The sequence below is a fragment of the Lates calcarifer genome, linkage group LG15, assembly GCF_001640805.2.
Source record: "Lates calcarifer isolate ASB-BC8 linkage group LG15, TLL_Latcal_v3, whole genome shotgun sequence".
In the NCBI taxonomy this organism is placed as follows: domain Eukaryota; kingdom Metazoa; phylum Chordata; class Actinopteri; family Centropomidae; genus Lates; species Lates calcarifer.
The window spans coordinates 1,309,170-1,336,532 of NC_066847.1; the positions used below are offsets into that span (position 1 = coordinate 1,309,170).

Genomic DNA, 27,363 nt, shown 5'->3' on the forward strand with positions numbered 1-27,363 from the left:
AAGTCACACAGTAACACAAACAAATTAAGAAACAGAGGCAGTGATATTCCAGTTCTGCTCTGTAAAATTTCTGTTTTCCTCAATGGAGGCTGGTATTGATATTTAGCGATGTTTTCCGGTGACACAAAAAGGATCTTCCTCTTTAATAAAAAGCTCTGTCTCTGTAAGAATCGATCCATAATGATGTGAGACACAGAGTCTGTCCCTGTAAATCATTTACACCTGAAAACATGAGAAAATAACACCCAGGTTTGAATATATCCTGTAACTGCTGAGACAGACGTTCATAAACCTGCCGTGATTCGAATCACATGCCCCAGAAAAGCAACAATTTGTTCACATTTATTCACACCAGGATACACAACTGTCCCATTGTACAGTATCTGTCACAGTCGTCTGACATGGAGGTAAATCCCAGTGGAGGCGAAGGACCAGGGCTACGCCGCTAAGCGTTGTATTTACAGCATCGCGCTACATCAGGTTTATTTATGTAGCTCTGGATTCTCATCACTAATTCAATGAATCTCGTGCCCTCACTCGCAGCTGCTGTTCTCTTCTGCAGCTGAACCAGAAATAATCTGGTTCTGAACATGTAATCCTGCTCGTAGCGACGCAGACGACAACATGTTTCCTCTTGTTTATCGGCGGGATTGAACCGCGGCCCGTCACCGTCACGTCCATCTGTCGTCGGACAGGTGTCGCGTCTCTGAAACCTCGGCTGCGAGCTGATACTGGAGCCTCTCTCCTGGGGCTCCGCAGGGGTCTACACCAGGATTACCACACCAGACATCTGGGTGGATACGAGGCTCATCTGCTCATCAGATTAACAGTTTAATGAAGGCGACGATTGGTTTAATTTTGGTTATTAAAGCTGAGCGAGGAAAACACGACGAGGTTCATCCACTAAGACCTGTTTCACTTTCTAAAGCTGAGAGAGGACCAATAATCAGACCAAGAAAAGACGGTTAATAACAGAACCAGGACACCTCAGAGACCTGTACAGCCAATAACAGACAAATAACAAATAAACTCTAAAGCAGCGTTTGACGACAAAAACCAGAAATATCTGTGGTGAGATAATATCGGTTAATTTATCGACTCCACTGACTCCTTTATGATCTTTTTAAAATAAAACAGCTGAAACAACAACTCTGATAACTGATCGATCAGTAATCGTTAATTACTCAAGCAAAAATACAAATCGTTCTCCGGCTCCAGATTCTCACGAGAAGATTCAGACCTTTTCTCTGGACTGGCTCAAAGGACTTCAGGCATTTTGGACATTTTCTCGTAAATTTGCTTTAATTCCAATATATTTGCATTAATTCTCAGAAATATTACCATTAATATTAAAATTAATTATCATTCATTTCTGTGAATTCTCGTTAATTCCAGTTAATTCCCAAATATTCCCATTAATTCTTGTCAATTCCTATATAATCCTGTTAATTCTTGTGAATTCCCATTCATTCCCGCGGAAAGTTTGCAACTTTCCAAATTTGTATGAACATTTCTGGAAAGTTTCTGGAAGGTTTATGTAATTTTACTGGAAATTTCCCTCCTCTTTATAACCCTATAGTTGCAGTGCTACACTTCCATCTCAAGTTATTTCTGTCATCATTTCTTTTTTGTTTTAACTCACACTGACGCAGCTTTGATTCAAATTTTACTTTTAGTCTGTTAATTAAATCTACAACTAATAAAGTTTTACTTCCTGCATCTGTAAACACACACTCTCATGCATGTACACACAGATGAAACACACTGATCCACTCAGTATTAACCCGTCATGTCTGTGTGCAGTAAACATGAAGCTGCTTTGTCTCTGCCCTTTTAAACCGTGGTGGCGGTTAGCCGGGGCCCTCGGCCGCAGAAACAGATCTCCACCTCGCCGCTGAAGGGGCCAATTAAACCGACAACGAGGGGCTAAAGAGCGGGACAATGGGTCTATTCAGCCGCTCTGACAGGCGCCTTTCCCTCAGAGCGTCGGAGGCTTTTGTCTCGCCGAGGGCCGAGGTGTCGCCGAGGTGCGGGAGTGATCGGGGTGAGTGTTCGAGGGCGGCGTTGTGGGTCCTCGGAGCGCAGCCTTTGTGTTTTCGTTTGTGGGTTTGATTGGCAGTAATTATGGGAGGGTTCACGGGAGGGCATGAGCCTGAGCGAGAGGGCGAGGGAGACGGAGAAACACAAACAAACAAACACGTCGTCTGATCAACGGTTTCTGTCAGAAAAACAAAAACGAACGGTTTTAATCATTTCTGAATCTCACTGAGCTGTGTGTAATTAGAGAAGCTTCATTTGCACATGAAATGATGAAATGATGAGGGAGACTCTGTTGTTGTTATCTGCATGTTCATCTGTTAAAGTGATGACAGGGAGGAGTGTAACGGTCAGTCCGGTGGTCGGAGGACGATCAGATTCAGCTGTAAATGTCCAGACGTCAGACACGTCGTCTCTGATTCGTTAAGACACGAACTGCAGTGATTTCCTGTGTTTATAACTCTTTAATTTAAAGACAGTTCTTTAAATCTGAATTTTAAAGAGTCTGTGAAAAGAGGGAGGATGGAGGAGGAGAAGAGGGAGGATGGGAGGGAGGAGAGAGGGAGGAGAGAGAGAGAGAGGAGGAGGAAAGAGGGAGGAGAGGGGAGGACAAAAGGAGGACAGCGGGAGGACCAAGAGGAAGATGGAAGGAGGATAGAGGAAGGATAGAGGGAAGACAGAGGAGAACAGAAGGAGGAGAAGGAGGAGCTGTGGCCTCCTAACGAGGCGTGGAATCGTTATCAGTGACAGGACTAATTATTTCCTCCACTTCGTTAAGACGCAGAGCTAATCCTGTTAGCATGGAGGAGGAGAGAGGAGAGAGGGATGGCAGGAGGGATGGAGGGGGGACTGAGAGAAGGATGAAGAGAGGGAAGATAGGAGGAGTAAAAATGAATGAGGGATGGAGGAACATGAGGTGGAGGAGAAAGAAGAGATGGAGGGATAGGAGGTAAATAAAGGAATGAGAGAAAGATGGAATGATGAAGAAAGAGGAGGAATACGTGGAGGAGGAGAGATGGAAGAAAAATGGATGGATGAGAGAGAGATGGAGGGAGGAAGAAGAAGGACAGAAGAAAAACAGATGAAGAAAGATGGAGAGATGATAGAAGATCAATGACTAATGGAACAGAGAGAGAGGAGGAATGAAAGACAGATGGAGGGGTAGAGGGATGGAAGGAGGACAGGAATAAAGAGAGCAGTGTCTTTTGATGCTGCCCTAACAACACACTCTTCTTCTTCCTCCTCCACTCGTTTATTTACCAATTAGTGAAGCAGGAAGTCGTTAGCGTAACCACAGCGACGCTTCCTGTCGTCCTGATTAGAGCCGAATCTACATGTTCTTTTTTTTTTCATGTGTTCTTTTTAAATCTCTGCCTCTGATCTTTGAGTTTTATGGAGACAAATTGGATGTTAGCAGAGTGTCGCTAACGTCGAGTCGCCGCTGCTGCTGCGGTCTCTATTTTTTCTACTGCAGATTAAACATGTTAAGATTTGTTCTGAGATGCAGTGAATTTCCAGCCAAACTGCCCCGTTAGATTTCCACATTCCTGTGTGTGAGCTGGAAACTGTGACCTGAGGGGAAGGGAGGTGGAAAAGGTCATCGAGGCATTAGAATCAAAAGCTTTTATCTCGTCCGAAACATGAGCGTGCTCGATGAATTTCATGGCGACCTGCCGATGAAATTAGAGCGATATCTGGTTAATTATGAAGATATATCTCAAAGTGACATTTAGTCCTGAAGGGACGGGCTGATTAAAGGTCAGAGAGCGGCTGAAATCAAACGCTTTAGAGGAAATAAGAAGGAGTTCTGAGCGGAAATATTGACAGTTTTGGTAAAGATATCTCTCTAGATATGTCTGAGCAAACAGGAAGTCTGTTCTCTGTTTCTGCAGATAGGTTCAGTGGTAACAGTGTTGGCTAAGGGTAAAATTTACAATCAATTATTGATTAATCATTATTTTTTATTCTGTAAATGTTGGCTGCTAAACAAAGTGTGTTTTTATTCCAAGAAGAAACAACAATCCTCTGACACAAAGTCTTTAAAGTTGAACTGACAGAAAGTAAAAGTAAAAAGAGGCTCCGAGTCAAAATCAACAAATGAACAAACCAAAGCTACGACTGCTCGACACAAACACAACTGAGAGGCTTTTACACACAGAGCAAACCAGTTAGCATTCATATCAAATAATAAAATACATTCATTAAAACGAGTTGTCCCTAGCTAATGTTAGCACCTCCTGGTAAAAGCAGGTACACCTGATATAAGCTCTGGGTTTTACACGGTGTTTCTTGCTATGAGTCACATCCTCATGTTTCCGTTATCAGTCCTTTTCTGTGCTTCCTAAAAAAGCTAACATATCTAGCTAATGATGTTTATTTTAACCAACAGCTTTTTTCAGCGCTTGCTAACTAGTGCTAACATTAGCCGGCTAAGCTAGCTAACTTCCGCTGCCATCAAACTGTGTTTTTCTGAATTTGTTCAAAGATTTAAAATTATCGACAGCAAAAATAAAATTAAAAAAAAAACACTTCATAAAGCCGGTAGCTTACGGTCCTCGCTTTTATCAGGGATTGCTAACCGGCACTAGCATTAGCTGCGTTAGCTAGCTAATGGAAACAGTACCTGGAAACAGTATTTTCATTGGTTGTGACATCACAACTTAGCAAGCCGAAACAGGAAGTCCTGGATTTGTTTTTTGTCTAAGATTTAACTTTTTATGTCGGTAATGATCAAATAAATCCTCTGCTTTGTTTTATATTATTGTTGTTGTTGTTTACAATATGACATCACGACTTCCTGTCTAATCTCTCCCGTTTGTTTTTAACGTTTATTTTCCGGCCTGTTTACTGATCCGAGCTGATGAGTGAGAGTGTGTGTCTCTGTTGTGTCTCTGTTGTGTTGTTCTGTTGTTGTTGTGTTGTTGTGTTGTTGTTGTGTTGTTGTGTCCGGTGCCTTATCTCCCCCAGTCGCAGGCTGTGGAGCCCTGCAGAACATTCCACCAGCTCTGAACACACCGCCAGCTGGCACACACACACACACACACACACACAACACACACACACACACTGATCCACAGTAGCCTCAGACAACCCTGCATTTGGCCCTCACACATCTTAGGATATACCCGAGGCATCCGGCAGGAGAGAGAGAGGGAGGGGGGGAATTAAGGCAGAGAAGAAGAAAGAAAAGACAGAGAGGAGAAAAGAAGAAGAAGAAGAAGAAGACTGGAGATGAAGGAGAAGAAAGAGGAAAATGGCTGCAGTGGAGATGGAGAGAATGAAGAAGAATGAAGGAAGGAAAGACAGTACAGAGGGAAGAGAGAAAGAGAGAGAATGAAAATGTAGAGGGAAAATAAAGAAAGACTGAAAGAGGGAAGATGAAACAGATACAGAAAGGAGGACAGAAAGAACAAGAAAGAAAAGGCTACAGAGGGAAGAAAAAAGGAAATGAGGAAAGGAAGGAAAAAAAGAAAGAATAAAAGAGGGGAAAAGGAGAATATAGAGGGAAGAGGAAAAGAAAGAAAGAAAGAAAGAGTAAAGGAAACAAGGAAAGGAAGGAAGGAAAGAATCAGATCATCTCCATCTTTACAAACACTCAGTGTTTGATCAAAGCCGCCTCACACTCCTTTGAATTGTGACCTTTGACCTCTGCTACTGTGACCTCCAGACATCAGGAGTGTGTGTGTGTGTGTGAAGAAGAAGAAGGAGGAGTAGAGAGAGATGAAAAGAGAGGGATGAATGGGTGGAGAAAAGGAGCAGGAGAGGAGGACGAGATAAAGAGAAGGAAGAAGAGAAGATGGTGGAGAGGAGAAAAAGACAAGAGGAGGAAAAGAAGAAAGAGGAGGAGGAGGAGGAAAGGAAGAAAGGTGAAGGGGGCAGAGAGATGAAAGAAAAGCAAAGAAGAGGAGGAGGTGGAGGAGGAGGAAGGGCCCTGCAGGAGGTGCTGGAGGTGGAGGAGGTCTGGCTCCAGGCTGTGTGTTCAGCTTTAGTTGATGAAGGTTGTTTTGGGCTCAGAGACGAGGTCGTGCTGAGTCAGGTGTGTTTGTTTCAGCCATCTTTATTTTCCACCAGCTGTTTGTTACTTCCTGTCCTGACTGTTTTAAAACACCGAGCCTGTTCGCGATAAACATTTCAGGATTAACGCTAACCCCCTCAGCTGCTGAAGCTGCTTTATTAGACGGATTATCAGACACTAGAAACAAGTGAAAAGCTGATTCAGACGCTTCTTTTTTGTCTCTGAACATCAGTTCACAGCCTCATTAAAAATGACAAATGTACATTAAAATGTTTGTAACGCGCAGACAGAAATAAAACAGCACTGAGTGAATAAACACAAATTAATACATTAAAATTAGTTATTATGATGTTTTCACCTGTGTCTGTTTGACTGATTCTCCAGAATTAGTCAAAAACTACAGAACCGATTTAAACTAAACTTGGTGGAGGGATGGGATGTGGACCAGAGAAGAACCAAATAAAATGTGGTCCAGATCCAGTTAAGGGGGACGAATCCAGGATGTTTGGTGTTGGTGGAGGTATAAGCTCTGTCGAGTGCCATTGTAGTTGTATTTGTGTCGTCGTTGCCATTTATTTTTCAGTTTTTCACAACAAAACAAGTTTATATTTCAGCTGAAATAACATCCAGCTCAGTGCAGAACTCCTCTTTATCAATGTATCAGTCAGTAAACCTCATTTCAGACTGAGAATCTGGTTTTAAACACATTCAGGCAGAAATTTAACGTCTCAGTTTGTCGTCGTCTCGACACAAACTCGTCCCTACGCGCCCACACGGCTGCTGTCGGCCCGACGAGCCGCTCTAATCCATCACATCCCCTCCGTCTGTCATCGCGTCTTAAACTCCTGACACCTCCCGTGTTATCCGAGAAGTCACTTCTGAGCAGTGTTTTCTGGGAAATGGAGTCTCCAGGCGGGCGTGTTGACAGAGTCGTGTCACCTCGCCTGCTGCTGGAGCGAGACGTTTACCACAGCTGACACATGGGAATTCACTGACCTGGTTTAAACGCCGATGTATGGGTTAGCGCTTTACCAGACTTTACACAGATCTACAGGTAAACCTGATATTTACAGACATAGAGACTAAGTTTAACTAAGTTTCGACCTCTTTAAAACACTTGAAGGTGTGATGGTGTTTCAGCTGCAGGGCTCCAGCATGGCGTCTGTCATCAGCAGCGCTTCTTTCCTGGATGTAAGACGACCCGACGTTCACATCTTCACGTCTCATTAAACAAAGTGAAGCAGGTTCAGAGCGATGACGGAGCCGCCTGCTGTTTGTTTTAGAGTCTTTGTTTTAGAGTCTGAAACTCATCACCACACCTGCAGCAGAGGAAAGCAGCTAGAGACGAGCTTTGTCAGGAGTTCAACTCAGTGTTCAACCCTTGAAGTTTTCCAGTGGAAACTGAGTTCAGTCCTTTTACTTGAATAAAACCTTCTTTATTTCTTAAATCGTTGGTTCTATCATAAGTTCAGTATCACTGCGTCAAACTTCAGTAGATGTTTCCAGACCAGAGGAACTTTTTAATAGAACCTTCCACTTCTGTGAACGCTGGACGATAAAACGATCTTGATCTGTCAATTAAGACGATAATAACTGCCCCGTGTGAGAAGTGATTGAAAAGAAGTGTGGATAAAACAAAGTCCGTTTAGAGGGACTTTATTAGCTTCCACTTGAGGATCTTTAAGTGATATCAATGTGCACTGAATCCAAAGCAGAAACCACCATTTATAAAACAACTCACAAGGTGCACTTCACTTAAAAACATCTAATCATTCACACTCACTGACTTCTATAGGAGTTGGTTTTATGGTACTGTCGATCAGCTATTGCAAACTGATAAAAAACACATAATTTCTCAAAAATATATGTTGAAATAATTAAAGTGAAGGCTTTACTTAAGAACCTATGGTGGTGTTAATTATCTAGAACACTCCTGTGCGTTCCTGTTGTATATTATTGAGGATATGACAAAAGGAAATACTTCACGACTCTTTCTGTTACCGCTTGTCTCCACATTCACTAAAGTCCTACAAATTTTTTACTTTTTCTTGTTTTTTCTTGTTTAAGTTTGGAGCCAAGTGAGACGACTACAAGAAAACAAAATTTAACCTCCCACAAACTCTTCAACACTGCAGCCTAATCAATAACAGCAGACTAAAGTATAAAAAACACAAGTACTTTAAATTTTAATCCTCTCCTTTTACAGTGCAACCAGTGTGTGTTTGTGTGTGCGACCAATGTTTAACCATTGCTGCCCTAAAGGCTAAAAAACCCCAACAAAGAAGACAACAAAATGGCTGCCACATATCTTCACTAAAACACTCTCCAGCCTGGAAGCCACTTTGAAATCCTCCTCCTCCTCATCTTCATCCTCCAACCTCCCTGAACATCAGACGGCAAAAAAACCCCAACAAGCTCCGGAGGGGAAATCCAACAGAAAAGAAGAAATATTTTACAAAAACAGAAGAAGAGAGGATGTTTCTCCGTCTCTGTTGGATCACAACGATGCATTTATATTTGACAAGTAGCATCAATAAGTCAGCAGGCGTTGTAGATAGAAATGTCCTCGCACCTTCAGTACATCAGCGTTCAGCGGGGAGCGAGTGTCAGAGGCTGTACGTTCGGAGCTTTTCCATGTTTGTCTCTCAGAATAATCTCTGTCTCTGTATATTTTATTCATATACAACACTAATTTCTCTCTCTGTGAATGTGTGTGATACTCAGGTAGGAGAAAAATAAATAAAAATAAATACACTAAATTCCTCTTGATTTCCAAACTTCCATGTGCGGTTTTCAACCTAATGTTTTATGATACAAGGTGCAAAAAGTCCTGAGACTGTTCCTGTTGCTGACAAGCAGGAAGTTCACTATCATGAAATTTGGGAATGTTGTCCCATGCCTAGGACCAACACAATCCTCTATCCTCTCCGAAACAAACAGATCAAGTCAATAAAATAATTTAAAACACTAAATAAAACAGTTTCCAGTTAAAAATCGATGTTCATCTGTGACGATCTTTGGTGGAACGATGACAAAAATCCTTCATCTGGTTCAAAGATTAGCGTTCAGGTTCAAACCTCTGACCAGAAAGAGTCAGAACTGGAACACACCAAATGTCCAGCAGCAGTGTCCGCTGAGGCTCATGGGTAATGTAGTTTTAAGAGCTGTTCATGACACCAAAGTGTCTCCACTTAAAACAATCTCTTCACCTCTCATAAAATGTCCTCCACACTCAAAAATGTGCACAGTCTAAAAATCAAACTGAACCTCACGGAGACGGAAACACACACACACACACACACACACACACACACATACGACCTACTGGCCTGACAAACACACATCCACAGGTAATGTAATACGACAATGAACCTGAACACCACACACACACGCTGCAGTCACAATAAAGGACTAAACTTTATTTGGGAGTCACACTGCGCTTCAGGGACGACAACAAAGGTGTAGATGTCCACCCCCTCACATACAAACACACACACACACACACACACACACACACACACACACACACCTCTTCAGAGCAGGGCCTGGTAATCCAATATGAAGCAGGTTTGTGTTTGCGACGCCGCGGCTTCAAATCAGCTCTGACAGGACGGCCGCCGCTCGCTCTCTCACGCCCTGAGGGCTCGCCACGTGTGTGTGTGTGTGTGTGTGTGTGTGTGTCACTGTGCCAACCAGTCCTGCCACCACGTCCTGCTAACACCTAGCTGAGCTCTGTGTGTGTGTGTGTGTGTGTGTGTGTGTGTGTTTTGTCTGTTTAAATGTTTGCTCTGTGACCGTGTTCTGGCTTTTGTTTACATGTGTGTGTCTGCTGTGGTGTTGTGTTTACATGTGTGTTTATACTTGTACATTTAATGTCTTATGTTACAGGAGAAGCAGAGCGTGGTCTGCAGGCTGCTCCCTTATTAGTTATTATTAGTTTACGTGTCCATATTGTCTTCTTAAAACCAATTTACATTTTACAACAAATCCAGGTATAAACAGAATCTGGAATCACACACACAGCTGCTGTAAAGATCAACAGAAACATGTTTCTCATTAACCAGACCTGCTCCTTTCTACCCAGACTGCTGTGATTTAAATCTGGTCTCCATCGTCTTTCTTGAAAGTCTCGCTCTTTCAGCTTTAATTTAATTTGAGGGACATTAACAAATGAACAAAATCAGACACCGACTGATATTAGAAATTAGTATCAGATTAGATTCTCATTTAGAGTCAAAAATGAGAAAAGCAAAAGTGCTGTGTGGAATGGTTATTTTGCGCACGAGGCAAACGATCAGGGAAAAGTTAAGGATGTCGATGAGCTTGTATGTAAACAAAGCTACAAAGTGGTGTCACACAAAGTAGCACAACAAACGTGGCGAAGCATCTTAAAGGCCGACAAACCAGTCAGCAAAGCCAGTATTCACTATTTGTTCACATGATGCTTCAAATAATAAGAAAGCAGGATTTCAGATTTGTCCTCTGCTTCGTTCACAAACGTCTTTATTAAAAACTCTTTTTGTCATTTTTGTCTCTGCGATATCTAAAATGGTGTCGAGTATTTTCCTTGGTATCTGTGAGAAACCTGGTGAAGACACACGATGGATTTCAGCGACATTAGATGTTGTATTCTGGTTTCTATTCAACTAAAGGAGGTGCTGTGTTTTTACTGTAACAGCAACTGTATGAAACAGACTGAACTTCACTGAAAACCTGAGGAGATGTGGATATGTTTAGCTCGGATATTTACAGAGTGAGTGTGTGTTTTATTTCAATCTAAGCATGTGTGTGTTTGTGTGTATAAGTGCGTGTCCATGTGGCGAAGGAGGCATATGGGTCAGGTATCATGGGACTGCTGTGAGACAGCTGGCAGAGTGTGTGTGTGTGTGTGTGTGTGGCAGATGGACTGGTCAGACTGGAACATCAGAGCTGCGACCGACCACCACGATGGACGACACCAACAAGCATCAGTTTTATTTCAGTGTGTGACTTTGGGCCATTCTGCTTCTGTAACGTTTTCTTTCAGACCGGTGAAAAGAAAAATACACAATAAAATGTTTATTTTACAGTTTGTGCGTCTGTACGTTTCTCCTCAGTTTCCTAAAAGTTGGTTATTAAGTTGGCTGTGTTGTGTTATCGGGTCTAAACGTGGTAATTTCCTTTGTATCATCAGTCGTTCAGACGCGTCACGTGACGTCCTCTGACCTTTATAATGACGTTTGTATAAATTACCACAAATTTCACAAAAATTCCTGTAAATTCTATCTATAGAAAGTTTTCCACCTGTTTGCAACCCTAGTTGTGTTTTAGACGTTCTGAGTTTAAAATACAAATCTTTAAAGTCAAAATTAGTTTTTCCTCAGACTCTGAACCAAAATATCTCCACTTCAGTTTAAACTTAAATTCACCAAACTTTCCAGTTTTATTCCTGTCTATATGATGAAAGTTTCTACAGAGGGGTTTGTTCATATATCATTCACAGTCTGATTTATAGAACATTTATCCATAAAAACATGGCAAAATGTATTTTTTTATGGCTGTTAATGTTTTCTGACGAGTGTATATATAGTAAATAAGATTTCCAAAATCCCATCTGTAAAAACTTTTTACTCAACAACAAGAGAACCTGTTTTTTTCCAACGTTCATATTTCTGTTAAGTTAATGCAAATGAGTGCATATTTAATTAGATAATGCCTCATTTACATATTTAAACATACAATTGCAGAAAACCTGTAATACAAAAAATCTGTGTTTTAATGTCAGAGATACGACAATAAATCCAGGTCTGATGGTTTTAATCTCCAGTATCACCTGGCAGCTCTGTGGCTCTGTAATGAAGAGACTCCTGCTCTAAATCATTAGCGACGAGGGAGAGAGCGGTGAGGAGGCAGATGTAAAGGATGGAGGGGGAGGTGGAGGGGGAGGTGACAGGAAGTTCACAGCGATACTTGCTTAGACTCACAAAAAAAAAATCCTGCTTTTGCTGCTGGAAACCGGAGCTGCCTCCTGAAAATGTTGAATGTCCCCAATATCTCCTCCCCCCACCTCTGAGAGATGTGTGAGGAGAGGAAGCCATAATGAAACTCCTTCTTCTTCTTAAAGCTCACTGCAGATCTGTGTGGTTTAACTGTTGACTATAAGTTATTAGATGTTATCTGGAATCTTAATTTGTAATATGAGATGTAAAAAATGTGAAAATTATATCAGGATATTTAAATAGAGTCCTGTAGAGCTAGCCCTGAAGTTAGCATCAGCCTGGTTCCTCCACTAAAAGCCAATGAGATTTTTTCATAGTGTTTTGGATTATTCCAGAAAATAAACAGTGAGCAGCTAAAGTTTCTGATCCTTCAGGTTTAGTTGATCAGATCATCTTCACAGATGAACACCACTGTTCTGATGTTTGAAGTAAGAAGCTAATGTTAGGCTATAAACCAACTACACCACGGTCACATGACGTCAACGTCTCCACCACTAAGCTTCCAACTGGTCATTTCATTTAGCTCTGAGCTCTTCTACAAAAGCCTTTCTTCTTAGAAAGTTAGTGAGAGTTTGAAAGAGCGTGAGTAGAAACACAACGAGGCTGTAAAGGTGGACTGGTGAGTAGATGGGTTTTCATGTTAACGTCCCCGACAACCTCTGTAGTCTCATTTAGACACTCGTTAGCAACCGCCTTTTTTAAGACACGTAAAAGCTTCAAACATCAGGAGTGGGGGATTTACTGACCCATTTTATGTTGGAGAATAAAACATGAAAATGTCTTGAGCTTGTGTTAAAACCACAGACCTTATTTCAGACATTTAACCAGAAACACACTGACAACAGGAAGAGCTAACATGCTAACATGCTAACATGCTAACTTACTTCCTGGTTTCAGGATCAGTGCTGCAGCTCTGTATTATAGTCAACAGGTCACCTGTGTGTACGAGCTAATAGATCAAAATTATCTCCTGACTCCTGAGCTGCAGTTTGAAGTTTTCTCGTTTCTACAGAATCGTCTGAAGTCTCTGTTGCTGAGGGAAGGGTGGAGGGGAGTTTTGGAGGACAGGGATCACCATCTCCCTCCTGACTCCTGGTCCTGATTCCCCCAGAGCGGGAGACTCGTTAATCGGTGCAGCGACCTTGACTCGAAACGAAGGAGCCGAGAGCGTTGCTTCATCCCACCGTCTGTCCCCGAGGGGGCATCAACCACGAGAGGAGTCAAAGCCCGAGGGGGGAGGGAAGACGAACGGAGGAGCGTCATGGTGGAGATTGACGGACAGGCGGACGCTCTGGAGACACTGAGGTTTTTAAACGTGATTCTCCACGCTGCAGGGATCAGTGAAGGTCAGAAACTGCTGCTGGATAAAACCGACACGTCGCTGCTCTTAGAGACACTTCATAAAAAGTCTCAGCTTTGTTCTGAAAGTTTATCTCCTCAGTTCTTTCAGCTCGTGTCTCATTTCACACCTTTTTTGTTCGTCCACTTTGAGCGCTTCTGGTTGAAAATCTCTGAGCTTGTCCAGAAGATCCTGATGTTATCCTATCTTCCACCTGCATGTGTCATGTGACTATTTTGGTCCAATCAAGATCAAGTTGGTCACACCTGCGGAAAAGCTGAATAACGAGCCTGAGACTGCAGAACCGCTAGACTCGCTCAAGTTAACAGCGACGGAACATTTAAGAAAAAACGAGGTGTGAACCGAGCCGTAGATTTGGAGAATCAATCAAACTGCCTCCGGCTGGTGGGAAAACAGTCAAACACATACTAATAAAAAACAATTCACTGATGCCAGTCTGTCGAACGAGGGCAGAGATGTCATGGTGGTGTTGTCATAGAAACAAAACCCACGAGCGGCGCTTTGGGGACGCAGCTGCTCGTTACACAACACCAGGACCCAGACTATGTCCACTTTGAGGTGGTTAAATCTAAAAAAACATAAACCTTCTCACCTGAAACCCTGTGAGAACAAGTGGAGGAAACAATGTTTTAATAGACTGATCCCTCAGTAGAAAACTGAGGTAAATGCACAGTGTAAATGTGGATCATTCAGGCTGTTAATCAGCAGCTTCACTTCACATCAGACGACAGAAATTCAGCCTGATTCTAAAACTATTTTGTCTCGGTTCAGGGTTAAAACTCTGCAGCTCCGTCCACACTTTCATCCGTCTCAGCTGTAAGCGAACAGCAGCAGAGTGTGATGGCAGACAATTAGCGAGGACACGTCAACACACACATGAGCAGACACGGTGATGTGCAACAGCCCCGAGGGTGTGTGTTTGTGTTGGGGGTTGGAGAGGGAATGAGGGGGGTTAACATGCAGAAAACAGATGTGTAGCATCTCACACATACATGTTAACAAACATGTGCACACAGCTGTAGAGTTACTGGAGAAGAAGTAAAGTCTGCTGCTGCTTCTGTTCATCAGAGAGAGATGGAGGAGGAGGAAGTCAGCTTGTATTATGAGTGTGTGTCGGTGCAGGACAGCGAGAAGAGCAGCTCGACTAAACCGGAGAGAAAAGACGTCTCTGTTCGGTTCTGTTACATAATCCACTGAAGCTCCGATCTGAACGAGCGCTGTCATTATCACTGAGCGTTCAAGTCTTATTTTCTTATAAAGAAAAACATCTGAAGCGGTTCAGTGCCAGCTCTGCTTCTGCACACACAGACTTTAACTTCTGACAGTGGGAAAGAAAAGAAGAATTTCCAGTGTGACTTGTTATAAAACAGAGAAACAAACCGCAACGCAGCCGCGCAAATTCACAGTGAGAGATGAACATCAGCGGCACCGACGAGTCCGACGAGTCCACAAAGACCTCGACAAGTTTACTGGACAAAAATAGTTCTGGATTAAGCTCCAAGAGGAGTTTACAGAAGCTCTGTCCTCAGTGGAACCAGAAAGCTGGTTTCACGTCAGTCCTGTCGGAGAAAATGGACGACGCCCGCCCCTGTTCACCTGAAGAGCTCAGCGGTCGCCATTTTGACACTGAAGCTCGAAGCTCGTAGCGTCAACGAAAAACCATAAAAGTTACAACCTTCAAACTTTCTGTAGAATCAGTCAGCGAGTTGAACTGTACGTGGAGGTAACCAGAGCTGTTTAACTCACCTCCTTCTACCTGAGAACAACTAATAATCAATCACCCCTGGTACGTCTATTTCAAACAACACAACCTGTGTCACTACACAGGAAAAACGTACAGAAGTACAGATGACATGAACACAGAGTGTGGACAGAAGACTCCAACTGCATCTAAATTAGCCTGAAGATGGACAGGTGATGTGATGCTGGGTTTAGGATGCTAACACATGCTGTTATTTGAGGATTATGGTTGAAAAGTTGGAAAGTGTACATGTGAATTAACAGGAATATTTGGGATTTACCAGGAATTAACTGGGAATTTGCCAAACTCTGGGCTACTTCTCAAAACAAGCTGAGCTAACGTTAGCAGCAGCTCAGCTAACAGCCAAAGAGCACTGGAAAAACACTGATTTTAACATGAAACTGCTTGATTTAGCAATTTTACTGGCTTTAATCACTTGGTCTGTTTGTTCTGGAGAGGAGGAGACCTCTGAGGAGAATTCAGCTCCTGGTAAAAACCTCCTGAACCTTAATATTTGATCATATTCATAACAGAAAGTGACAGATTCTTGCAGGTTTCAGTGCTCATCAAAAAGCATTTAAACCAACCTCAGGACACTGAAACTCTCCACTGAATTTGTTTCATCAGGAAGCCAGCCAGGTCCAATCAGTCGCTATCTAAAATAATCTCGCATGAACGTGCACTGGAAAGTATTTGATTGGCCGAACAGATGCAGCACAAGTAGAACCAGGTTGAGCAGCTTCACTGCAGTGACCTGGTTGAGGTGGTGTAATCAGGGTCAGAGGTTAAAGGTAAGGAAAGGAGAACGGAAAGAGGGATGTAAACAGCTGGAAAACAGGGAGAGGGAGGGATGGAAACAGTGTGTGTGGTCGTCAGACAGACACACACATGATCGCCTAAGTGAAGATCAAGCCCGTGGCCTGTGTGTGTGTGTCGTCTGATGTCGGCTCCAGACTTTCATTAATTAACCAGAAGACGACTTCCACACATCCACACATCTGATACTTGGCTCTGTGTGTGTGTGTGTGTGTGTGTGTGTGTGTGTGTGTGTGTGTGTGTGTGTGTGTGTGGAGGAGAGCCAGGTGTGTTTCCAGGTGGGAGCTCTGCAAGAGGCATCTGTGTGTGTGTGAGGATCAGGTGTTTCCATGTTGCCTTTTACAGCCTCTGGTATCTCGCTGTTTAGCTTTAAACCTCCATTTTATCAACCATCCATCTCTCTCTGTGTGTATAGATAGATAGATAGATAGACAGATAGATAGATAGATAGATAGATAGATAGATAGATAGATACGCCGAACTGTAAATCTGTTAAAAAGACACATAAGTCATTAAAAACCAGAGTTCATCTCGGATTTCCAGCCAGGAAACTTTGAAAATATCAAGAATTTTGAATGGAGTTTGGTGTGTTTGTTACAGCCACAGCACTTCCTGGTTCAGAGGGAGAAGGGGATCATGGGTAATATATACTATTGGGCCTTGTTTCGGTTCAGGAAGTGAAGAGCTCTGATAAGGAGATGAAAACTACTTACTTGCAGTTAGCCTAGCTTAGCATAAAGACAGGAAGTAGCAGCTGTCTGGTTTAATTTTGGACTTTTTAAAAGTTTCTCAAACTTCTGTGTTACTCGTAACAACGAACCGTGAATCATTTAAACTAAGAGCTCATATTTTTACAGAAACACCATAAATAGCTCGGTGTTGTTTGTATGTAGCGTGTCATGTGTTGCGTGTGTTGATCGCTGCAGTCTGGATGGGATGACCTTGTCCTACTTGGTGATTGGTGAGTGGTGTTGCCCGAGGCTACTGCTGATTGGCTGTCAATAAGCTATTAGGACAACAGGGAGAGACAGAAACAAAGGAGGGGGGCAGTGAGGACAGACAGGGAGGGAGGGGGGGGAGTAAACAAGTCTAACAGGCTGGAATCTAGCTAGCGCCCCCTAGAGGCTGTAATGTTCTTTACAAAACTGAATAAACACATTAAAAATAAAAAAATAAAATAAAAAGTGCATTTGTGGTGTTTAGGAGCAAAAAGTATTAAAACTATTTGTTGACAAACAAAAGGGTAATTTATCCAAGTTACACAGGTGTTAGCTTCTTATCCTAAGCAGGTAAAACCTCGGCTAACAGTGTCTGTGCTAACTGTGCTAAGCTAAGCTAAAACATACACAGAGATGAACCTGGTCTCCATCCTCTAATCGGACTCAGTGGGTGAAGGAAACGGTGAAAAACGTACAGACTGTTCCTTTAGCCTGATGATCAGAGCTGCATCCGAAGCTGCTGAAGCTAAATCTGGTGAATATGGAGCGTCATTTATGTGTGTGTCGCTGCTTTGTTGTTGCCTTTTAAAAAAAAGGTCATTCTGGGGGAACTTCAGTGTGTGGCCACAACAATACATCCTGCAGCATTTTACACACACACACACACAGAAAACAGTGAAATACCAACAAATAAACACTCACACTGCGACTGCTGTGATCAATGTATGTGACACTGACAAATACACAATCACTGTGAAGCTCAGCAGCCTCCAGGGCTCACAGTCCTATAGTGTTTGGTGTCGCACAAACACACACACACACACACAGTTGCACAAACACGTGGTGTGGTGGCAGGTTGCTTCAGGCCTCGGGCTAAATCCAGAAATAAAGACAATAGAATAAACAGGAGGAAAAAAATGTGTGTGTGTGTCACCTCAGGGCTGCCAAACACACACACACACACACACACAAATAAAATGTGTAGGAAAAGCCTGACAGACGAGGACAGTGTTTGTGTAATAGTGTGTGTTTGAGACAATTAATACCAGTCAACAGTGAGGCTGCGGTTTAATGAGGGAACAGGCCCGTCGGTGAGCAGGCAGCTGCTTTAATTGCAGCCAACAGGAACAATTTTCTCATTTAAATATGCAAATAAACACATTTATTACAGTTAATGAGACGGTAAAGAATAAAAGCTCCGTGGCTCTGTGACGTTTCGAGTCTCAGTCGGGGTCTGATCGCACTTTATCAACTCATCTGTTGAATGGAAAGTCTGACTGCACCTAAACGCTGCACGTATTTGGTTTGTGCTGATTAGATAGTAAACCTCGCAGCTTAGCGAATCCGAGTGCTTTATCAACCTGGAAGCAGATCCAAATCTGATCTGGCTATTAGGAATCCAACGCCAAGGAAATCTGTGAAGTAGGACAGGGAATATGTCCCAACACAAACACAAGACACACACAAGCAAAACACAAAGGATTAAGGCTAAAGAGGAAACAGATGCAGTTTCTTTAAACAGCTAAATCCAGCCCTGAAATATCCTACACAAAAACTACACCATGATACACCTGCAGTAAGATCCTTTCTGTTTAATCAGAAACAGCCGTTTTCTCACTCAGGTCAAATCCACCAGACTCCATTGACAAAAACAAGAATTTTACCAAGCAGAACAGGGGAGTTGCTAATCTACCTCTGCCTCCATCTGTTAGTTTGTTTGTGTTACTATGTGGTACTTTTACTCATATTTATTATCTACCATCACTGAAAGTCACACAGTAACACAGACACACTAACAGATGGAGGCAGCGGTATTCCAGCAGCTCCTGCTTAAATCCCTGTTTTTGTCAATGGAGTCTGGTATTGATATATTAGGATGTTTCTGGTTAAACAAAATCCAAACACTTCTTCCATGACTGAAATTTATCAACAAGTAAGCTCCTTCTTATTTAACCAGAAACATCAATATTTATCAATACCAGACTCCACTGATAAAAACAGGAATTTTACTGAGCAGAACACAGGAGCTGCTGGAATACCACTGCCTCTATCTGTTAGTGTGTTTGAGTTACTGTGTGGTACTTTTACTTCAGTAAAGTATCTGATTACTTCTTCCAGTCACACAGTAACACTGACACACTAACAGATGGAGGCAGTGGTATTCCAGCAGCTCCTGTGTTCTGCTCAGGTTAAATTCCTGTTTTTGTCAATGGAGTCTGGTATTGATATAAACTGATGTTTCTTACTCTTTAATAAAAAGCTCTGTCTCTGTAGAAATCCTATCCATAATGTTGTCAGACACTTATAACAACAACATATACACATACAGTTTACATAAGAGGAGGAACCCAGCGTCACAAACACAGGGGGGAAAGCTGCCTGAAGTCACGGCCTCCACACACCAAGAGGACAAACTAGTGTGTGTGTGTGTGTGTGTGTGTGTGTGTGTGTGTGTGTGTGTTTTCTGAACATTTACTGAATGTCAAGGATAAAACAGACTCAGTAGAGTCGCTGCCATCTGCAGTGATGGACGACCTGCCAGAGAGAGAGTGTAGGTGACATCTGTGTGTGTGCAGCATTTATTACACACAGGAGCTGAGGTGTGTGTGGTTGAACAGAGAGAGAATCTGCAGAGCCAGACGACCAATCAGAGCCCACCGCCGCCACCGCCGCTCAGACCTCGTTCCCACACATCAAAATCATGACGACGAAAGACAGGCCGCCTCAATCAGCGAGGCCAGTTTACAGCAGGCTCAGCGCCGTGTCGACCAAATCACACACTCCCTGCACCGACCAACCAGAGGAGGCCTGAGCTCTGCAGCTCGCTTCAACACAAACAAAGCTTCCTGCCGAACACTGTCTGGGTCTGTCTCAGCCGTGAGTTCAGACCTGGGGGAGCTCCAGGTGAGCAAACACGACTAATTTCTACAAATAAACAGCGGAGATGCAGTTTGGATGGACTGATTAGCCAGATCTGACCAGAACACCGAGCCACCACCACCACAGCTGTCCAGATGTGGGGAGGTTAGGCTTTTGGTTAAACATTTACTTTGGGGGTGGGGGGGTGGGGCATCTGGACGTCGTTTCGTGCTGTCAAACAGCTCAGGGTGGGCTCAGAGTTCAAGTATCTCTAAAGTCCTGTTTCCTGAGTCTCTCCTGTTTTCCAGATGCTGCAGTGCTGAGTCCGATCTGAGTCCAAAAACTATTCAGAGTCATTCTACTGTTTCCACTGTGACAAGGAAGAGAACAGGAAACGGCTGCAGCTGATACATTTCAATTTGATGCCAGTGAGTGCTAACATTAGCCTGCTAACCTAGTAAACCCAGCTAACCTAGCTAACGTTAGCAGCCGCTGGTAAAAGCTGGTATCCCTGAAATAAGCTCTGGGTTTTACAGGGTGATTCTCGCTGTTGATAAGTTTCTATTTTTAAACTAAGGCGAACAAAGTTTGACGCTAGCAGGTGCTAACCTTGCTAACATTAGCATCAAAAATAGTGAAAATAACTCACTAAGGCCAACTTTACTCGCCTTAGCTGGGCAGCACAGAAAAGGACTGACAACTGAAACACCCTGTAAAACCCAGAGCTTATATCAGGAGTACCTGCTTTTACCAATGCATGACAACCAGTGCAAAAAACAACACATTTATAAAGTTACAGCAGCAAAACAGAAACTTGTGATTACAGTGTACAACTAGAAGTATGTGATATTTGTTTTTCTATCTTCCCTGTTTCATTAAATCCTTATGTGGAAGAACTGGACTGGTCCAGACCTGATCCAGACCTTATCAGACCTCACCGATGCTATCCAACATCTGGTAGAAAAACTGAACCCAGAAGAGTTTCTTAAAGAAAAAGTTTAAAATACAGAATTAACTGTTGAGATTTGTTTTTATGGGAGAGGAAGAACCAAGCCTGAACCCTGAACGCTCAGATAAATCCTTTTTTTTTTCCAAACAGCCTATTTTGTTGTTTAGGTGAGTGGACTTCTTTAATCTAAATGGGAAATTGTGGCGTTGCAGCAGCCGAGTGAAGCGGAGCAAAACAAACACTGCTCTCTCATCAAATGTGGTTTTTCCATATAAATAAATAAATATAAAACGGAAAAGAAGAAAATAACTGCACGGAAAAATATGAATTATCAGCTTCAGTCAAGGTCGCACACGGGCCCTGTGGAGGGATGTCAGCCTTTCTGAGAGTGTGTGTGTGTGTGTGTGTGTGGTAACAGTATGTTGAATTTAAACGTGTGTGTGTGAAGTGTGTTTAGGTTGTGTTTACTCTACACTAAACACTGTCAATTCTGCTCGTCCTTTAACAACCGGCTGCTGCTGCTGCTGCTGCTGGGTGTGTGCTGCCAGAAATCCCTCACTCACACACACACACTATAAACACACACAGACAGACAGACACACACTTTGGCTGAGTGTGTGATGTGAGGAGGAGTGTTGTAAGGAATGAATGAAAAGAGTGGAAAGTAGCCGGTGACGGTTGAGGTTGATTCAAACTCTCAGCTGGAAACCAGCCAACACACACACACACACACACACACACACACACACACACACACGCACACACACACACACCTCAATGAATACACCCCACTCACTCTTTAAAGGAAAATTCTGCAATAAAACAGACAAGTCTGCTGCAGGAGAAACCAAGCCTTACATCTGTGGTCATCATGGGTATTAAAGGGTCATTCCGCTCTTTCTGAACGTTGTGGACTTTTTACTACAAACCAAGGACACGTGGCATGACTGCTGACCTTTGACCTCACCAATAAGATCAGCTACACCACTTTTCCTCTGTGCAATGTGTCTTTGCTTCCAACTAAACCGTCTGTTTGAGGCTCTCTGTATTTGGAGCGTTTAAAGACAGTGGGGAGCTCACTCGTGTTTTTGAAGAAGAGTACAGGAGAGTTTCAGGTCAGTTTGTGGTTTAAACGATTCTTTTTCCAGTTTCAGCGTAAAAACAAAAAACGAACCAATCACCAAACAAAATTCAAACAGGCAAATAATCTGTGATCAGCAGCAAATCAATAATCAATAGTCAATTTTTCAGCTTCATCACGATCCAAATATGAATAAACATGATGCAGCAGCGGCATCAAACCATCACCATGACTCTGCAGGTTTTTACGCACAGAGAGAGAAACCAGCTCCTCTTACCTCGGAGGTTCTGGATCTTCACCGTCACCTCGGCGGGTTCCCGCAGGCTGCGCGCCAGGTACAGACGTCCCGAGTCCCGCTCGATCTGGACCGGCGAGTCCGCCTCCGATATCACCTCGAACCACCGCTGCTGGAACCTCTGGTCAGGCACCGTGAACACCAGGTCCCCGACTCTGACGTGGTCCGGGACGGTCACGGTGTAGGTCAGCTCCTCGGAGAGAGCGCGGGGCCTCCGCCGCGCTCTGCCGGAGCGGTGGACGTCGACGCGCAGGAACGCGGGCTCCCCGATCAGCGCCACGTCTCCGCCGTCCTTCACGCAGAGGCGGAGGGTGACCCGGCTGACCCCCTGCAGGGACCCGACCAGCCGAACCTGTCCGGTCTGGGGAACCACGTGGAAGCAGGTGAGACTCCGGTGACGCGTAAAAGGTGACGCGTCCGTTCCTCTCCGCGTCGCCGTCCTTCGCGTCAAAGCGGGCCAAGCTCGGTACCGAGCGGCGTCAGCTCGTCCACCTCCACCGTAACGTTCCCGGTGGTGAACCGGGGGATGTTGTCGTTCCTGTCCGACACCTCGACCTGGACGGCCGCCGGTCTCCTCAGACACCGCGGCGGCAGCTGCACCCGCAGCTCGTACATCGCTATAAACTCCCGGTCCAGCGCTTTAGCGGAGACCAGACCCAGATGTCCGCGGTGCTCCCGGTGTCCGCGGCGGTGCACAAGCCTAAAATCCGACGCGTAGTCCCCCTGCAGGCTGGCGTTCAGGTCCGCGCCGGGACAGCCGCCGGCTCCGAGCGGCAGCAGCACCCCGTCCACCGCCGTCCCGGCCGGAGAGTTCTCCGCTATGTGTCCGAAGTAGCGCGCTGGATGCTCGGGCTGCGCGGACAGACACACCGGGGACACATGGAGCAGCAGCAGCGGGAGCAGGTGGAGGAGGCGGAGGAGGTCGTGCAGGGGAACCGGTCCGTTTGCAGCTTTGGTCATGTTTCCATTAAACCCGGTTCAGGTGCAGGAGACAGCAAAGTGTCCGCGAGAGCTGATACGGATCCAAAACTGAAGGATTTTATGCGTAAAAATAAAAATCCGCAAAGTCCCGTGCAGCAGGAAAAAGAATAACCTTTACTTCCTGAAACAATTCACTTGAAATCTTCCCAGTGAGCTCCGGGAACAAGCAAAGGGAAACATCAGTAACAGTCTCAGTCCTCTACACTGAAGTAAAAATTCAATCAGGGACTTTTACGCACAAATAAAAGAAGAAGTCTTCTCCTCTCCGGTGCTCCGGTAAAAAATCTGATCACATCAGCAGACAGTAATCAGTAATCAATAATCAGAGTCCATGAGTCTCAGTTCAGTTCAAATATTCTCCCGTACAGATGATGATGATGGTGATGATGCGCCAAGTTGCTCCAGAGTGTCCGGAGCGTCTCCACCGGAGGATGGATCAGACTGACGGGCACGGAGACACCCAGCAGCCTCCATGTGGCGGCACGTGGCACCGCCCACCCCGGAGGAGAGGGGCCAATCAGAGAGCAGGAGCCGGGCTGAGTGACAGGCCGCAGGACCCGCCTTCTGACAGGCTGAGTCAGCTGAGAGAGAGAGAGAAAGTTTAGAACAACTCATGGTCCTGACCCATGTGAGACCGTTAGATCTGATTACCTGTGATCCTCTCTGTCAGGTCACAGGAGCAGGTGCAGGTCAGGAATGTGATACTGGTGGTTATGGAGAGGATTCTTACAGAGACCGAGCTTTTTATTAAAGAGGAAGATTCTTTTAGTTTAACCAGGAATGTCAATATATATCAGTACCAGACTCCATTGACAAAAATAGGAATTTTACAAAGCAGAACACCGGAGCTGCTGGAATACCACTGCCTCCATCTGTTAGTGTGTCTGTGTTACTGTGTGACTTTCAGTGGTGGAGGAAGTAATCAGATACTTTACTGAAGCAAAAGTACCACACAGTAACACAGACACACTAACAGATGGAGGCAACAGCTCCTGTGTTCTGCTCAGTAAAATTCCTGATTTTGTCAATGGAGTCTGGTACTGATATATATTGACATTCCTGGTTAAACTAAAAGAATCTTCCTCTTTAATAAAAATCTGTCTCTGTAGGAATCCTCTCCATAACAGTCTGAGTCTGTCAGTGACAAAACAAACTCTTTATTTTCCAACGTTTTGGGGAAAATAACTGAATCTGTTTGATTAAATGAAGTAAATACAAACTTCTATATAAACCTTATGTGTTTATTCAGTTAAGGGAAATTCTTACATAAACATTAATCACACATATAATTCATGATTAAACAAAAAAAAAGGTATAATTAATTCAATCAAAGCTGACATTAATTAAGTTATCCACGCTGACATAATGTAATTTTAAAATAAAACAACACATTGTTGTTTCTGTAAATTGTCTATTTATTACCAAAGTGTTAATCAGTAATGTAGAGACTATGGAGAAAATATGAATATGTTGCATTGAATGTGTTCTCACTCACCTGTTGTGATGTGTAGCTGAACAGATTTACAGCATGACCTGCTGTTGACGTCAGCGTGAAGATAAGTCATGTTTCAATGCTGCAAAAGAAAAAGACAGAAGTGCCCTTTAACCAAAACTGTCCCTTATTTATTTATTTACTGTAATTTGTGCAGACTGGCCCTTTAGATTCACATCAGCAGGTTGAATGAGTGGGTTTTAAAAAAGCTCTTTTCTTTCATTTGCTTCCTCCCTCCTGTTTAATTATCTGTTTTATCCCTGTTGTGATTGATTCCTTCATCCTCGCAGTGGGAATTGAACCACAGACCCTGACGGCGTTAATGCCTTGCATTAAAAGCCTCGTTTACTCGTCTCCTGTCCACGGTAACGATGGCGGCCTGCAGCAGCGTCATTTATCAACAAGGATCTTTTCAATAAAGGAGCAATTTGCTGAGATCAATCTGTTTTTTTTCACCTGTTTCCTGCTCTGTTGGAAACCAAACCAGGCTCGTCCTGAGCGAGCGAATCGTCCAGGAAACCTCTGAAGTTTTCAAATATCTCATTTCATATCCACTTTAAAAACGGTGGAATTGTCTGCACATGTTTTTGTTTCTGAGGCTGAATGAAAAGCCTCAGGCCTTTGATCACAGACTGGAGGAGGAGGAAGTGGGTGAAATGACGTGATGGGATAATGACACGCAGCAGAATGAATGAATGAATGAATGAAAGAAATCACTTTCATCTCTGAGAAGCTCCTGTCTGAATGTGTTCAGATTCCAGTGTGAAGTTATTCTGGAAATAATCTGGACCAAAGTACATCTTTAAATACATTACAGTGACATTTGTCAGCTTTATGAAGACGTCAGGATCTTAGATTCTTTGATATATTTTTTTCATTCAACTAAACATCTGGAGAAAATTTACAAAAATGACACGTAACAAAGACGAACCCAGAGATAAATCCCCTCGTCCTGACCGGGGATGGGAATAGTTGGGAATAGTTAATCAATGGTCGATTATTGATTACAGCATTAAGATTTCATTGAGCACAAACACACTTTCTTTAGCAGCCTATGTTCTGCCATGGACATTTTCAGTATGAAAAATAATGATAATCTATAATTGATTGTTAATTGGGTCACCTGAGGGAGGGTGTATGCTGTTGAAGGACCTGAAACACCTGATGATCTCAGGAAACATCACTGATGATGAGTCCCAGTGCTTCCTAGGATGTATGAATAAATAATATAGATATCACACACACTTTTATTTGCTCCGGAGTTTTTATTTTCTGCAATAATCCAAAAGCCCAACTGAGAAAAAGGTTGTGGAGTGAACCAGGGTGATGCTAACTTCTACTACTTCTACTACTGGTTGTCCTAGCACAACATTTACACCTAGCTTATAATATGTCCTCATAAATACATAAATAAGTTGCATAAACTGGAGTGCACACAACTAAACCATATGAAGTTACGTTGAAATGTATTTCAGACAACAATGACACAGCAGAGGACACATGTAAGACTTTAAACTGATATGAAGGAATTTTCCTGTCGCCATTTTGACTCGTAGCAGCTAGCTAACGTGTTGCTAATGTATGCTAACAGCTACATTTCGAGAGCTGAAGCGCTAGTTAACGACCTTTAAACTTAAATAATGTTCCACAATCGACACAAACGCAGTGTCACTCTCTTTTTTAACGTTTGTGACATGCAGAGAGTGTTTTCACGGTGTTACTGACCTTTATAAATCGATAAAAACGTCAACCGTTCCCGTTTCCGGTCCGGACAGACGGGCTGATTTGATTCGTTCATGCGAGAAGAAACAGCCGCTGATTAAGAACTGATGCTGGCAGCGATGGTTTCCATCGTTCGGGGAGTAGACAAAGATATTTTCTTCATACGTAAACACGGAATGCAGGTAACTTCCTCCTCTCTGCTCCGTTTGTTTAGTGAATAAAACACAGTCGCTGAGCGTTACAGTGACACATAGCGGCCATTTTGTGAATGACCACACGCCATAAGCCTGGTTATATTGAGCATCCGAACTCAAACATGAAAAGTCAATGTAAACCCTGCAAAATTACAAATAAATGAGGAAGTACTAACTGTTAATAAGACTGATAATTGCATATTTTGGAGGTTTGGTCAGTAAAAATTGTTTTTCGGGCTGGTAGGTTTCAAAATAGTCAATGCTGAACCCAGAATATTTAGATGATATTTAGAGACATAAACATAATGTCATATTGACTAATTACTGAAATCATATCACAGTGAAAGCTTCAATTTTTATTGTTTGTAGAGGCAGAGAGACAGAGTTTGAGGTGGAGACCTGGACTGAAAAGGGAAAATAAAAGATTTAGTTGCCCGATTTTTTATTTTATTTATTTAGTTAGTTTTTCAACTTTTTGTTTGGAAAGCAAAAACAATTCTTTCTTTCTTTGTTTTCTGGGGGAAAATAATTTTTTTTGAAGGCAGCTGGGATCTTGACCCATCAAGACCTCCTGATTCGTCATGGAGCCAATTGAATCCATATAAGGCAGAAACAGTAAATAGTTTTAAAAGTACATAATGATTCTGTTTCTACAAGTTCAGATGAGCAGGAGTCCTCTGGTCTGTCTCTAATGTCTCACAGACTGAGGAGCTACTTTTAAAGCTTTGTGAATTTCTCTTAGACCAAGAACTTAGGAGCCTTAAAGTGACTGACACAGAGTTTCTCCTAACTCAGCCACTTTTAGCCTCAGGATGTTTTGTGAATTCATCCTCTGGAGACCACAGAGTCACTTTAATCTGTGTCCCTTTTAATTTGCGAGAAAGTAGCTCTGCTCCATTTCATGA

The 27,363-nt window shown here is 43.2% G+C and overlaps 1 protein-coding gene across 1 annotated transcript in view; it reads right to left on the bottom strand.

The window, feature by feature from the left end:
* si:dkey-22o22.2 (neural-cadherin) overlaps nucleotides 1–26,528 on the bottom strand; it is a 116,263-nt gene extending 89,735 nt beyond the window's left edge. Inside the window, 5 exon segments of the mRNA XM_018678732.1 lie at nucleotides 22,052–22,445; nucleotides 22,447–22,533; nucleotides 22,535–23,631; nucleotides 24,546–24,624; nucleotides 26,268–26,528. Of these exon segments, the coding sequence (XP_018534248.1) occupies nucleotides 22,052–22,445; nucleotides 22,447–22,533; nucleotides 22,535–23,029 (976 nt within the window). The 5' untranslated portion in view covers nucleotides 23,030–23,631; nucleotides 24,546–24,624; nucleotides 26,268–26,528.
* Between the last annotated feature and the right edge of the window lie 835 nt (nucleotides 26,529–27,363).